We start from the raw sequence: 15,338 nt of genomic DNA, 5'->3' as shown, positions 1-15,338 counted from the left end.
TGGGGCTGTCACTACCAATGCCACCGGCACTGCACTGGCTTCCAAGAAAGGATGGTGAGAAATGTGGCCCCAGGCTGCTGAGATCACATCAGCGCAGGGGCTGTTGCGTGGTCAACCCCAGGACACGGTTGCCCCACTTGACATCGAAGCAGGGGGAAGGAGCTCAGGGCAGGGAGAGCGGGTGCTTGGCCGGGGACCAGCCGTGCACCCGGCCGGACATGGGGGTTGTCCTTGCTCTCCACAATGGGGCTTGGGACTATGGGTCCCTCCGTGACCATAATAGTCTCAGGAATTAAAATGCCAGGCATTGTTCCTGCAAGGCTGCACGCTGGGAATTGTTTGTGCTTAAACTTGCCCCTAAAAATATCCCAGGGAACAGGTGCTGCCTGCCCCCTGCCCCAGTGGTCCTCTCCTGCTCAAAGTCTCCCTCCATAGGGGCTTTGCAGGGGCAAGGTGGTGACATAGCAGCATTTTCTCTGCTTTTCAGTGATTTCATTGGAAAACATCAAGGCCTGAGTTGCTGAAAGACATCAGGGAACTGCTTGAGCTGTGCCTTGTCTCAGGGATTGCTGCTGGGTTGTTCTGGTCCTACCAGTCTTGCTCCCCAAAGAGGGGACTGCGCCATTCTGAGCCCTCACAAACCCTCCAGCTAGAAGTTACCTCCAGCTGCATCTTGGCTGGATCTCCTTCTCCCTGCTCTGCTCTTCCAGACAGTTCACTTTCGTCGATGTGCCCCGTCCTGTCTCTGGGCAGATTCTGCCCTCCTGCTCTCGCAGCGCCAGCAGGGCCTGCCAGCCCTGAGGTGCCCCAGCTCTGCAGACCCTCCCTATGCAGTTTGGAGGATGCCCAGGTGCTGGAGCTCCTCTGTGCACACTGAGGGCTGCGGGGAACATCAGTCTGTTCATTTATTATCTCTGATGCGGCACTGCCCAGCACACATGCACCCTGTACATGGGTGTCATCACCGTGTCAGATGTTGAGCAACCTTGGATATCCCCTTTCACTGTCCTTGAGATATTTTCTGGGAAAAAAAATAATTAAAGTGCTTTAGCTCATGACTTCTGCTTCCTTGCAAGCTTGGTGGCTTTTTGATATCAACACACTCATGCCTGCGTGGGAGAACAGCACAGCAGATGGACTGAAAGAGAGACTGAGATCCACGGACCCTGCCTTGCTGAGGGGCTGGCACCGTGCTGCTATGGTGTGCTCACATGTGCAACCTACGTGTGAGCAATGAGCGCATCAAGCGCTCGTACACACTGCTTCACTTGCACACAGCATGGGACGAGGATCCACGGACACACGTGAGGCTCCTGTGGATGTCCCGGAGCCACCACGCACACGGGTGCACAACGCGCGGGCGCAACGTGCCCTTGTCGCTCAGTGTTTGAGATAGCGGCCCAGGCGTATGCAAAGTGCTGGGGGGTGCTCATGCTTGCGGCAGGCACGCACGCTGAGGAGGGGGTATGTGCTTGGGCTATTTTTACTGGCCACTTGCAGGCAGGCTGCGATTTCATACTCCCCCTCCTTCGCCAAGCCCTGGCAGTGTGCGGCTCTGCGGACGTCAGGCACCACCGTCCCCTCCTGCCCGGCCCCGAGGTAAGAACCTGCCCCAGGCCCCGCGTGTCCCCCCGTGTGTGACTCCTGGGTGCCCTAAGGGGTGTCCCGTTAGCCCTGAACGTGCTCTTGCAGAGCAGGTGACACTGATACTAATGTGAGGCCAAAGGGATTTGCATTTTGAGGCGTTGCAAAGAGATGCCCTCGGCTTATTAATTTTTTTCTGTGAATTTCTCCTCCTTCCTCAGAGCAGGAGAGTGAGCTCAGCCTGGCAGGGGCTCCCCTAAGAACTCTGCTGCCTGTCACCATTTTCTCCCCTCTTGGAGAAAGGATTGGTGAGACTGCCATGAAGAGAAATACTTTCTGAAACACCAGCATGGCTTTGGAGCTGGGATTTGGTTGATTTTCCATGCAGCTCCTAAAAACTGATAAATAGGGCTATTTTGGGAGGCGTTTGCCTTTGTCTCCTGCCTGGGGTCTGGCTCCTCCCTCTGTCTCTTGTGTGTTTTTCATGAAACCTGGAGCCAGAATGTGCAGCATGGGGCTACGAGCAGTGTGTGCGGTAGCGAGTTTGCGCGTTCATGGTGTGTCCCCAGCCACCTAGGACGGGAGATGTTGTCCCAGCTGACTGCACTAAGGATTAATTCTTCTTGAGATTTCTATGATTTGATGGTTTCTGATGCTTTTTAAGCTTTTCATGACTGGAGAATAGAAGCACAGTTTGGAATTAATATGTCCCAATCCTCCTGTCCCTGTCAGAGAGGTCAAGTCCCTCTCAGCAGCTCCGAATCCAGGATTGCAGAATGTGTCAGACCAGCAAAGCTGAGCCCTGGCTGCCCTCTGGAAAACCAGTTTAGAAAAATCTAGCTCTAAAATTGATTGACACTGGCCCAGAGCGCCACTTCAGGGTCTGGTATGGGTCCCACTTTAGGGACCCTGGGTTTTTCCCTCATGGGGAGGGAGGTGGTGGCTTTTCCCAACCCTTGCCCTCCTGCGGAGAGTCAAACACTTTTCTGCCTTGCCTGCAAGAGGTCAGGAGAAGGTGGATAAGACCCAATGCCCTCAATATGCTGGTGCCAGCCAAGAGGTCTTGGCTTCCCTGCATGTCTTCTGAGGGATTCGCTGTGTCACCAAGGAACTTCTAAAAAAGCGTGGAATTGGTGCCTCTGGTTACATCTGACTGATAAGTTTTTTGATAAAGGCTCTAGGAAAGATGATTCCTCATGGAATCCCAGTGGCATTTTCTTCCCAACTACCTACAGTTCTTTAGGACACAATTATAGTGGGGGAGCTGAGGAAGGCACAGGGACAAGATGACAGAGGGGCAGAGGGAGGTGGTGGCTTTTCCACCTGGACTGGGAAATTAACTTATGACACACTGAGATTTGTGCAGTTCGAGCACAAATTGGCTATTTCAGAGTAATAGAATTCATAGTAATAGGATTAGACTCACTACTAGATAAAAAAAAATGCTGTTTGTTTGGAAATATTCCTTTTTCCTGATTGGAAAGAAGGAAAAAAGATTGGCATTTTCCCACAGATTTTTCTACAGCTCAAATTTATGTGGTGCCCCAGCATCTTGGCAGGAATGGGAAGCATTAAAGGCAGCACAGGAGGAAGTGAGCAGAGGCAGTACATTTTTAAGCAGCTGCCAAGGAATAGGATTACCAAGTGAATGTAAAATATGAAATCATGAGTGTTTCACCAGGAACCTTGTGGAATATGTTCAGCCAATTTGCTGCAATCTGTGGCTTTTGCCCCTATTTTGTCTCCTCAGAAGTGTTTGGCTCTAACATTATTGCAATTGCACGGTGGGAGCTGCAGGATGCTCTTGTCTCCCCTCTGACCTCCTCTTGGACAGACTAAACCAGCCTGATGTTGCACGGGAGATGCTGCATTTCTTGTTGGCTTTCCAGCCTCTCTTCCCTCCAGCCGTTTGCCAGGAGCTGGAGTGGGTGATACAGCCAGCAGCAGGGGCAGAGCAACTCAGACATTTGGGAAAAACCCTGGGGAGCAGGAGAGCGGTTTCCTCCCGCGGCAGTGCCGCAGGGCGGGCTGCAGACAGGCTGCAGCTTGCTGGGAATATGAGCTCCTGGGAGCGGTGCAGCTTGTCCTTGTGTTTCACACCCGGATGGAAAAACTGGTTGCAGAGTCGCTTCCCTCCACCAACAGCACGGGGCAGCACCAGACCTCAGAAGGGCCCCAAAGCCATGGCTGGACACCCTACAGCCTGTCCTCTGCGGGCAGGGAAGCGGCAGGAGAAAAAGACAGGGAAGGAGAAACCCTTTCTCCAGCTTCTGTCTTTCCAGGCGTTTCTTTCCTTCTGTTCCAAGCAATATCATTTCAGCTTCTTTCCTTCTTTGCAGGCGAACAGCGTGACACCACTATGCCAGAGCCGTAAGTAGCACCTTCTCCCCTTGATTTTGCTGGATTTCTTGGCTGGCCATGGGGTTGCTTGTGCTGGCAGAATTTGCCCAATCCTTAGAGGGTTCAGCTTGAAGAAAAGGTCCAGGCTCAAGACCCCTGAGCTATTCCCTTTGTAAAAAAATGTTCTTTGAAGAAAAACAGTTAGTCATTTGGATGTCTTGAGGGAAAACTTGGAGCTTTCCTAGGTCAGAGACCCTGATATAGGTCATCTCTTGATGGGCAATGCCACTGTGAGGCTCTTCCTTACAGCCTGTCGTATAATGTGATATCACCCTGCATGTGATTCCATCGAGCAATGTCATGGAGATGCCTCAGTCCTGGAGACCTGAAGAGAATCAATGCAGTCTGCAAACTGAACGGGAATGCATGAATGAGAGTGTTGTGACCCAAAATGTAGGGAGCCAGCTGGGGCTTGCAAGAGGGCATAATGACACCCTGTGTGCAGACCTGAGTGGCATTTTGGCTTTCTAAAAGGTGTCTCTCCACTTGTGCTGCATTTCAGGAGATTACCTTTATCTCAGCCTGGCTGCAGGCCTGGCTCACTTACAGGTTGCAACTACTGGATATGAAAGTAGGGAAACCAACTGTAATCATGCCAAATACTTTTCTTGACATTCACTCTCTTCTTGATTCCTGTTCACTTATGCCCTATTCTGTTTTTGTCTTCCTTATTGCTCGCTCCTGAATGGATGCCTCCCTGCAGGGAGGTAAGTGCCTTTCCTTTCCTGACTGATCTAGATGTTACTCTGCTTTTGCTGTAAGGTGTTTTCAAAGATCCTTTTTGTCTCCCTTTCCCCTAGAGAAAGTCCAAGATCACTGCCTCACGCAAACTCTTGCTAAAGGTGAGTCCTAAGGGCTGGAAACTCCCTAGGATTTGTTGTGGCTTAGGGAAATCACTTAAAACAACAACAGAGCAAACTGATGCAATGGAAGTGTCCACGTCAGCACCCATCAGGAATGCCACCACCACAGAGTTATCTCTGGCCCATTTTCCCCTGCCTCCAATGTCACCACACAAAGGGCGTAGGGATTTTTTGATGTGTGTTGCAGCTTCACGGTGATTTTTGGAGGACAACCACAGCAAAGCGGGTGTTGCTAAAGGGTTGGGACTTTCTGTCATCCTACAGACCTTGTGTTAAGGGGATAACCCTCAGAGGAGCCTGTCCGTTCAGTCCTCTGCTTTCTGCTTGTTCCCTAGAGCTTGATGCTGGCAAAGGCGAAGGAGGAGTGGGATCAGGAGCTCATTGACAAACAGTCGGAGAAGGAAAGATATCTGGCTGAGCGGATCACACCACTGCACACCAGTGGGCTTTCCTTGAGCCAACTCCAGGTAAATCTAGGGGTCTGAGGACAAAGTGAGGTCCTTGGCAGCACTAGGACCCACCACTTACTGCTCTTTTGTGGTGCCTGATCCCCAGGACCTGTGCAGGGAGCTGCATGCAAAAGTTGAAATCGTGGATGAAGAGAGATATGACATCGAAGCAAAATGCAACCATAACACCCGGGAGGTAGGAACAGGAGTGTGTGGGACATGTACCAGGCTTATCGCAGTGTCACCTGGGTCTACAGGCAACCTCCTTGCTCTCCTGGTTGGCCTGTCTCGCTGAGGCTCTGAGAGGTCTGTCATGTGGCATGGCCACCATCCAGGTGGGCTGGGACAAGGCCACCACTGCAGGTCTGGGCTCAGGTGGACAACCCCTCAGTGCAGGTGTCCTGCCTGCTGCAGGAGGACTCTGGGCCTAGGAGCACGCAAAGATTCCTGCATCACGCAGGAGCATTTTGTGTAATATTGCCATACAACGACTCCCACTTCCCCTTGTTTCCTGCAGATTAAAGACCTGAAACTGAAAGTGCTAGACCTCCGGGGGAAGTTCAAGCGACCTCCTCTTCGGCGAGTCCGTGTCTCTGCTGATGCCATGCTGAGGGCTCTGCTGGGCTCCAAGCACAAGGTTTCCATGGATCTGAGAGCCAACCTGAAGTCTGTCAAGAAGGAGGACACAGAGAAGGTGAGTGTTTCTTCCAGAGCTTGCTGGTAGAGAGACCTCCTAGGGCTGCACCTACTCTTCTCCTACATTCATTTGAAGCATTCATGGGTTATGCTCAACTCTTGTAAGTCCTGTGCCCCCAGGATAGCAAGGGATATTGTCCTTGTGAGGACAATGCCAAGATGTTGTAGGATCACGAAGGAGCTGTTTGGCTAGGCCAGATAACTGGTGGAAGATGACAGGTGACATTCAGAGCTGTGTCCAGAACCATCTTCTCTCCCAGAGCCTGGCAGTACTTTCAGGTGGAGTAAAGCAGCACAGACCCCTTCACATGTTTATCAGGCTGCACTTTCCGAGCTTGGTCTTCAACCTTCCCGGGAATAAGGAGAGCTCCTGTTTACACTCGGAAAACACCCAGGAACCTCCCAAGTGCAGATTAGATAAAACAGTGCAGTGACCATATCGAGTCTGAAATAAATGACACAGTTCACACTGACTTTGCAGAGATGGAAGGGGGAAAACTCTCAATAAATGCCAGAGAGGTAGCGCAATGTCCAAGCCTGGCCCCGGTGTGTGGGCAGGCATAGAGGCAGGTGCCCCACCATAAGGACATGGACAATGTCGACCACTGCCCACAAGGATTTTCCCCTCTGGAAAAGCCCGGGCAGGAATAGTCCAACTGCAAGAGCACTCTCAAGAGAAAGAGGTCCCAATACCGGACTTTGACACGCAGTCTGTGATGTTCCTTTTCATATTGGGCCATCCTAATCCCTCAGAGTAGACTGCTTTGACATTCCCAAGGAGATCTTGCTCTATGCTGCATTCAGGAATTGCATTTATTTTTGTTCTGTTTTGGACAGCAGCAGGGTATGAGATGCTGAGATTTCCCCCAGAAGAGTTCTGCTGCTTTTCCTAGAGCCTCTTCTCACTGGGCCCCATGTTTTAACCCCAGGTTCCAGCTCAGATGATTGAAGAGAACTCTTTTTATCTTTTTTTTTTTCCATTTTTTTTCCCCTGTGTTGATAGTAGAGTACATTTTTAGTCCTTTGGATTGAAAATGTTTGTGTTTATAGGCCTCAGTGCCAGGTTGTGAACAGATCTGGGATTATTTTAGATCTCATGAGATGATTTGGGGGCATGGCTTGTAATCTATGAGCACCTGCGTGTTGGCAAAGCAGACACCTGGGCATGCTCCCAGAGCAGCCATGGCCTCCCAGCTCTCATTGCAACCCCATTCCTCTCCAAAAGCTGCAAGAAGGTGGAGTTGGGTTTTATGTGGGATGGGACCTCTCTGCAGAAGGTGTGTTTACCTGCATTTGCCCCAGTAGGCTGGTATAAATCTGGAATAATTCCCAGAAAAATGTCTTCCTTGCGCGGCCTTTGTGCCGGGTGAGAAAAGCACGAGGCCGACAGAGAGTCCGTCCCATCGCCGACCCCGTCTCGTTCTGCAGGAGCGCCCCGTGGAAGTGGGCGACTGGCGCAAGAACGTGGAGGCCATGTCGGGGATGGAGGGCCGAAAGAAGATGTTCGATGCTGCCAAGTCCCCCACGGGCCAGTGAGAGGTATGGCAACTAGCCCACCTTCCCCCCGTGCTCCGGACTGCTTTAATGGCCCCAGTGGGTGCTTGTGGCTGGGTGAATGCAGAGAAGGCACCCACTCCTCTCCTGGGTTTTCATATCCTGGCTATCCCAGCACAGGGGATGGGTCTCCAGCACATGTCCCCAACATGGGCAGGCAGCTATGGCCCCACTGACACTTCTGGCATCAGCTTTGGCACCTTCGAGCCAAACTCCTCTTTTGCCCCATTGCCCTGCTTTGTTTCTCTCTGCAGGAGCATCAGGCCAGGAAGAAGAGCCTCCCCGATCCTGCTGTCTGCCTCCCTTTCCTCACTGCTCCTCCTTGTTCCTTATGCCCCTACCCTGAATTCACCACTGAGCTCAGTTGTGTGGACATCTGCTTGGGAAGGAGATTCGACCCTCTTCCTTCCCACCCACCCTGGCTTGCAGTTGCGTGCAGGTCTTACCTTACTTGTGCAACCAGCCCTGCTCCGGGATGGCCCCAGCACAAGGGCTCTCAGGTGCCACAGGCGTCACCAACACAGCCACGGGGCTGCTGGTGCTCCTCTGCCAGCGGGCACAACGCAAGTCACGTCTTCTCATGGGCAGCTTGTGCATGTCTGTGCCGGGCATGCAGCTCTGAGGGACTCTCCTTCTCCTCCCTCAGCTGCAGAGAGGCCCAGGAGACGGCTGCTGGACTCCCATTCCCCCATCCTCTGACTCGTGCAGCCTGAGATGCTCCTGTGCAATTGTACATGCATTAAAGGACGGTGTCCCGGGCAGAGCGTGGCGTGTGCTCTTCTGCGAAGCAACACGGGAGCAACGGTCAGGGCTGCAGCTCCTGCTGAGGAAGATACACCCATCCTTTCCTTCACCCCGTGACATCCCCATGCTGCTGCTCGCACTGACCGTGCTCCCAGGCTATCGACTCTCATTGGGTCCTTTTTCTCTCGCCCCTGTCTCCCAGCAAGGCTGCAGGCCCCCTTTTCCTGGTGTCCCTCCTAGTCCCATTGGGAACCCCTGGCCCAATGCAGGGCCACTCTCTCCCCGTGCACTGCAGCACTTGCTGGGCTCTAAAAATGCACCAATCTCCCAGGCAAAGTCAATACATCTTGGGCATCCTCAGTGTGGAGTCGGCTGTCTGCAGGTTTCCCCCACCCTGCTTTCTTCTCTGTTTTTGGAAATGCCTCGAGAGCTTGACCCTCCCCATGCACTGCTGCACTGCTCCTGCCAGCTCCTGTCTCGAGCACTGGCGCTGCGGGAAGAGCTGCAATTTGCTCTCAATGAGTCCAAGCGGTTTCAGGAGAGCATGAGCTGAATCCACCTTTGAGACCAAACAGCTCAGGATGCCTCACTAGGCCTATGATTTCCTAATCACAAGCCTATAGCCAGTGTGCAACCAGGCCAGGAATGCACTGTCCCATCCCAGCAGCAGGGATGGAAGGAGGAGAGGTGAGAATTGGTGTGAATTTGGACCAAAAAGGGGCTTCTTCCTGGCTGCACTGTGAGAGACGCCGATTGGGAAGAGGTTGAGACCTAACCAGGTCCTAAGTTCTTAGTATGCTGTAGCAGTGCCTTGTCCCTACGGAGCAGTAGCAGCGTGCACAACCTCAAACCTGGGCCACACCTCAGGTGTTCTGCAGCACAACCCCATCCCTGTTCAGCTTGTAAAGTATATGGGGCACTGTGAACTCAGAGCAAAGTACAGGTCTCTAAACAGGAGGGACAATGATTTTGAGACCTGATATGAGAACCATGCCCAAATCTACCTATGGGATTAAATAGGAGGTGCTTGTTATCTGGAAAATCCACATTAACTCTCCTCCCCTATTAAATGCAGAGGCTCAGCCTCCCTATTTCCACCTGAAACAAACTCCTCTCCCCCCATCCCCATCAGCATCCTGCTAGTTTGGGAGCAGGACCATCCTCTGCATGGCTGGAGTGATCGCATGGGCCACAAGGGCTTTTTATTACGTTTTTTACTTTCCCAAGCGTAATTCTGCAGAGCATCTGCAGCCTCACACAGTGTCAGGACATGCTGCCCTTGCAGAAGGCAGCATGCAGCCGCCCGTCCTCACCCTAGGCATCTCAACACACATAGTTGGCAAGCATGAGCCTGACCTGCCAAGCGATTCGGGGATTATCGCCCTGCACCAAAGAAATGCCCTTTGGAAATGCGCGGGCTGCAGCGTGCTCCATGGGGCAAACAGCTGCAGGTGGGACCCTGAGAGCTGCGGCGGGGGGACAGGGTGCGAGAGCTGCCTCCATGGCCTGACCAGCCCCACGGCAAAGGGTTTTGGCTGCAATTTCACCACTCCGAGCTTGTTATTCCAAGGGATCCACGTCAAAGCAGTGTCCTGAGATCTCACTGTGCACACTATCCCCGAGGGGAACTCACACACTACGCAGTGATCCTGGCACAGCAAGAAAGGGGTGGAGGGAGAGGTAATATCTTTCACTTGACCAACTGGTATAGCTGGAAAATGCAGAGTGATTTCATGGAAACAAAGCGTTCTTCAGACCAGAAACAAGCAGAAAGCAGCAAGCCAAGTCCTGGTGGAGAACAATTGCTCTTGAGCTTTGTTTAATTATGTTAATTGGGCAGTTTGAAAGAAAGAGGTGGTTGGCTTTGCAGAGCGGGGAGGGGTGGCAGGGAGATAAAAGGCAATAGGGCTGCTATGGGACGTGGTCCCAGGTCCCTCCCTCACCCAGCCTGTGCTCAGCTCATGGTTGGTTTCTGGATCTGCACCAAAACACCCCAACCTGCCACAGAGCAAAACCCAGAAGCCTCAGGAGCCTGGCTCTGCAGCAAGGACACACTCAGCAAGATCCCTGGAGCCCCCACGCTCCTATCTTAGAGCACAGCTTGTGTTTTGGGTTAAGGGGAGGGAAACAAACAAACAAAACTAAACCAAAAGAAATACTCTTTGCTCTCTAAGTTCATCTATGTTCTCAACTATGACCGATGGCATACAATGTCCCCCACTTGCCATGTTCTGCTCTTACTGTTGACTTGTCACTAAGCAGACATGGCAACACCCAGGCCAAGGGATTTCAGTTTTGTTAGAAACACAGAAAAACCCCAATTCTTTACAGGGATGAAGTCTCCAAGGGAGCGTGCATCAGTCCAAATGCCTCATGCTTCTGTTCGGAGCATGACCTTGTAGCCAAGACTTCTCTTCCTTCTCTGCTCTGGGCCAGATGGGGACCCAGCTTTCCCTATTGGCAAGGGGAAGCAAGGTGAGCTGTCATACCTTTCATACCAGGATGTACTTTGCTTTAATTGCATCATGGCCTTGATTGACCATAGCTTTGATTTCTGCAGGGAATCCCATGGCACTGCCAGCTGTCCATTTCTTTCCTCTGAAAGAGAAGGGAACATTTTGTGACTCCTTTTTGCTTAAATTCAATCAAAATTCAGTGACTTACAAGGTCCTCTCCCTAGAAAGACAATATGATGCTGAAAGCTCTCTCTGATTTCAGTATTTCCACCGAGAAGGTCTCACTGTGAAAACTGCAGCTGTGTGTTAGCAAGGAGGCAGATAGATAGGCAAGGGCTTGGTCTGACCTGGCCTTTCCAATATATCACTCCTAGTTATTTGTACAATGGTCTGTTCCTTTCCGAGGATGCTCCGTGACCTCCTTGCTAGCCAGCCAGTGCCTAGAGACATTTGCACTGGGCCCAAGTATTTGTCTGAGCGTGTCTGCAGCTCAGCTGACGGCCGGAGCACTGCAGCTGGAGAAGGGTTAGCACCCGTGCCAGGGAAGGAAGGGGTAAACTTAGCCCATGGCCTCTGAATTCCGCACTTGGGCTGCCTGCAGTGCCCTGCTCTTTGCAGGGGTTAATGCCAGGGAAGTTAAACATTACCTCTGCATGGCCCCCTGCGGCCTCCACGGTGTCTGCACAGAGCTGGGAGGTGGTTACACCTTGCAACGAGCTGTTGAGCAGCACAACACATGCAGCTTCATTAGAAGAAACCTGGTGGACTCTTGGCTCGGCTGAGCCGAGTCTACCCGCTGTCACAGGAACCTGGTCATCCTGGAGGCACAGCAGCTCTGCGGCCCCTTCCTTCCCTGGCTGTATAAAGCGAGGTGAAACATGCTACTCCATCAGAAGACAAGACCTTGGGGCATCAGAGGGGGTGGCATCTCATCCAGCCTGCAGAGGAAAATGGGAATCTGAAGGACATTGGCATCCATAGGGCATCACTGCATGGCAGAGGGATGCTTTATTGCACTCCTGGACCCACATGAGCTGCAAGGACTACAGTTGAGCAAGGGCGAAAAGCTCCTTTAGCTTGATGTCCTTGCCTCCTGGGGAAGTACAAGCAGTGCTGACTCCCCAGTCCATCATGGGCAGCAACGCAGGGATGACCCTGCGGAGCTGGAGGAGGAGCAGAGCTGGGTCCCAGTGCCCTGGGAGAGCAAGGGCAAAGAGGGTGGCAGTGCAGGCTTCACCCCTGGGGCCTTGTGCAAGATTGAGGAATGTCCTAATTGCAGTTATGGGTGCTGGAAGCTCTCCACACCCCTGTGGCCAAAGAAACAGGCTCTGCATAGGAATGAGACACAGTACATGATTCTCAAGGGAACGAAAACACCCCAGCTGATACTGGTGTAGCCCCTTGTCAGGTACCAAGGGTACCTCTCTTCAGCAAGGTTTTTCTGATCTGCATCAGATGGAGATCTGGCCTCTCTGAGCTCCTCATGCAGGAAAGCTACCCCTGGCCAGAGAGGTGCCAGAAGAGAAGTGCAGCTTCGTGTTACAACCTTGTTTATACACAACAGGCTCCTGCAACACTCCTCCCTCTGCCAAGGATCACATAACTTTCCCCTCCTGGTTGTAGTTCTAGATCAGCAGATTTGGCAGCCTAGTTTTTAGACCAGATCTAGATAAATGATAGACCGGTTCCCTTAGCTAGCATCCCTACCTCAGCCTAATTCCATAACCTCCAGCTTTCTGGAGCTGCATTACGATCTGGGCTGGTGAAGAGCTCAGGTGCAGCCAATAGGGCTTTTGTAAAGGGAAGTCCAGTGTCACCAAGCTGCTGCAGGGATGAACAAGTTCTCTGCAGGGATGGACAAGTCCATGGATACGGGAGATCTGGTAGATACAGTCTCCCTGGATTTCCAGAATGCTTTTATAAAAAGCCTTTAGGAATCCATGGATAATAGGAAAAACACAAGGATAGATAAATAATCAGTGAGCAAGGAGGGAGGAGTAAATGATCAGTCTTGCATGGTCACCTGTGGAGTTTCAGCAGGGTCTCTGGTGCACTTCTGCTGTTCAACGTATGCCTGAGTGACCTGGGAAAAGGGCTGAAAACAAAGCCTGCTGATAATCCTGGTTTATTCACAGTACAAATACAAAGGTTGACGGTGAAGACATCTGGAAGGGTCTTACAAGACTTGGGAGGCAGGTGACAAAATGGCAGATGAGCTTCAGTGGAGTATAAAATGATATGCATGGGTGAAAATCTGTCTTCACATGTCTTCACATGTAAAATTTCAGGCTCCAGATACGCTGTTATCTCCTAGATTGCTCACACCTAGAATACTGTACACTTTCTGATTCTTCATCTCCAAAAGGATGGAAAAAGACCAGAGATACTGGTGATGGTAGTCACAGGTATGTGTATTAGAGGCTTTGTATGAGAGGACTATGTCACCTATGGCTCTTCGGTCTGGAAAAGAGGTGGAGTGGATTGGAAAAGTCTCTAAAATTAGGGGTGTTTTGGAGAAAGTGGCTGCACATCAGCCTCTTTGCACTCCTCAGCACCAAAATTATCAGAAAGATCAGCAGGAGCCAGTGCAAGCCTTGGAAATGGTGAGAGCTTTTCCCACAGGAGAAGAGACTTGGGAAACTGTGCTGAAGAATATTGCTTTATACAAACAGTTTGTCTGATCGAAGGAAACCCAGCAAATTCACTAAGGTTCTTAAATATATAGGAATATATAGGGAACCATGTTCAAGTCAGAAGGCCTCTGAGCTGAAAATAAAGATGGGAGGAGTGTGAGGGATGAGTATCAAGGATGCTTGTTCTCTTCTTAATCCCAGGCCATTAAACGACTATCTAGAATTTCTTCTTAATAATAAGAGGAATCACAAAGTGTGAGGTTTTGTATTCATTTGCTGTGCAGATTCTAGCTGGGGGTGTTCTTTCACTACATTAAGTCTAATCCATTTTAAAATCCTGTTAAGTCCTTTGCTCCAGTGATATCCTTTGGCAATGAGCTTTGCAAGTGAAGTGCTCATTGCGCATTAATCAGAAAGGTTTATTGCTTTACAGCTCCATGCCGATGCTGGACTGCTATTTATAGATTGCCAGCAGCTAGCAGGACACTCGCAAGGTTATTTAAGTAAATTTGTTTTCTTATAATACTAGTTAATGGACTTTCTTTGTGTATGAAATCATTTGAAAGACAATTGGTGACTGCAAAAAGGAAGAAAACCAAAGAAGGAGACTTGCAGTGAGTAGGTGGTGCATGTGACAGGGCACTCTTTTAAAAATGGGATTTTAGTCAGGAATCTCTGATTAAAATAGTTCATTTGGTTATTAAGGTCCCAGGCACTCACGTAAGAGCTGGAGACTTGCGGCACATATGGCAAGCCTAGAAATATAGCCAGTAACTTAGGTCTAATAGTACTGGGAATGAGTCCTTTCACCAGGACCTTGGACCATACTAGATTATTGCTGATGTGTCATCATTACCTTGGAGTGTACCACCCAGGGTGGACACAAGATACTACTGATCTGATATCTCAGACACCAGTTGGAGAGACGAAAAGGTCTAATGTACAGATGGGCAAGAGGAAGAAGATGTTGCAAGGCTGGATGTGTCTCAAAGGAATCAGGGGCTGAATTCATAAGCAGTCCCAGGTATCTTCTTTTGCAGGCCTCCACTGTGAACATCACCTGGGTGACCCAGGCCCCATCCAGTGCATGCAGCAGCCTTGAGGGTCCTGGATGTGCTGCACACCAGGGCCAGACCACATCTCTTCAGCAGCCATGCAGAAGGGAACCTGGGTTTGCAGGAGTCCTGGGAGTGGTTGAACCCTCATCTTACCCAACAGACCTGAGCATGTTCGACTCATCTGAGAGGAGCTGCAGCCACTCAGGTGAAAGAGAGGATCAAACTCAGCTAGACTTTATCTGGAATATACCCCACTCCCATGAGCAGTGCCCCCACTGCTTTTACACTTGACCTATGCAAGGGTAGCCCTGTTCCAAGGGAGTGTGGAAAGCCAGAGCCCCAGTCCTGGCCTAGAGGGAGGACAGGGGGAATAGGACAGGGCCAGGTGCAGGAGAGCCAGGTCACAGTCGCCATTTGGCATAGAGCTTCAACACCCCAAAACTTGCACTATCGCCCACCCCCAGACTTGGCACCTCAAGACCTAGGTGCTTTCAGCCTTCTGTGTCTTCCTCTGAAATCTGTGTTTGCCTTTTCTTATACTAAAAGTCACAACTAAGGGGAGGCCGTGAGTGTTAAAACCCAGATGTCTGGAGAAGGCTGCAAAGACCGGTGCACCCTCCCATGTTCTGTTCTCTGCAAAGGGTTGGACTGCACCCAGGTGGAGGTGTTTTAATGACTGTTTTGGATACCTGGGAGCCAGTGTTGGATCAACTTGCTGCCTCCTCCCACTCAGCCCAAGGTAATTCACCTCCTCCACAGGCCAGTGCTGGAGGAGTTGTTGACAGGCGGAGGGTATAGCTGGTAAAACAGGTTCTAGGCAGGGAGTTGCCTCCGAAACCCTGGGAGACCAGGATGGATCAAACCCTGAGCCTGGGTCTCCATTCGAACCCTGGCACACCAG

General features: G+C 51.2%; 1 protein-coding gene across 1 annotated transcript; it reads left to right on the top strand.

Moving 5' to 3' along the window:
• The first annotated feature begins 4,775 nt into the window (after nt 1-4,775).
• Nucleotides 4,776-7,907, top strand: TNNI1 (troponin I1, slow skeletal type). Its single transcript, XM_010213465.2, has 6 exons — nt 4,776-4,826; nt 5,183-5,314; nt 5,403-5,492; nt 5,814-5,990; nt 7,421-7,531; nt 7,801-7,907. The coding sequence occupies exons 2-5, from the start codon at nt 5,189-5,191 to the stop codon at nt 7,526-7,528; spliced, it is 501 nt and encodes a 166-aa protein (XP_010211767.1). The 5' UTR covers nt 4,776-4,826; nt 5,183-5,188; the 3' UTR covers nt 7,529-7,531; nt 7,801-7,907.
• Nucleotides 7,908-15,338: the final 7,431 nt, after the last annotated feature.

This window comes from Tinamus guttatus, unplaced genomic scaffold (assembly GCF_059628265.1).
Source record: "Tinamus guttatus ecotype Peru unplaced genomic scaffold, ASM5962826v1 Tinamus_guttatus_pri_ptg000563l, whole genome shotgun sequence".
Classification (NCBI taxonomy): Eukaryota; Metazoa; Chordata; class Aves; order Tinamiformes; family Tinamidae; genus Tinamus; species Tinamus guttatus.
Note: the sequence above shows the minus strand (reverse complement) of the source record. Positions and strands in the feature narration are given on the sequence as shown.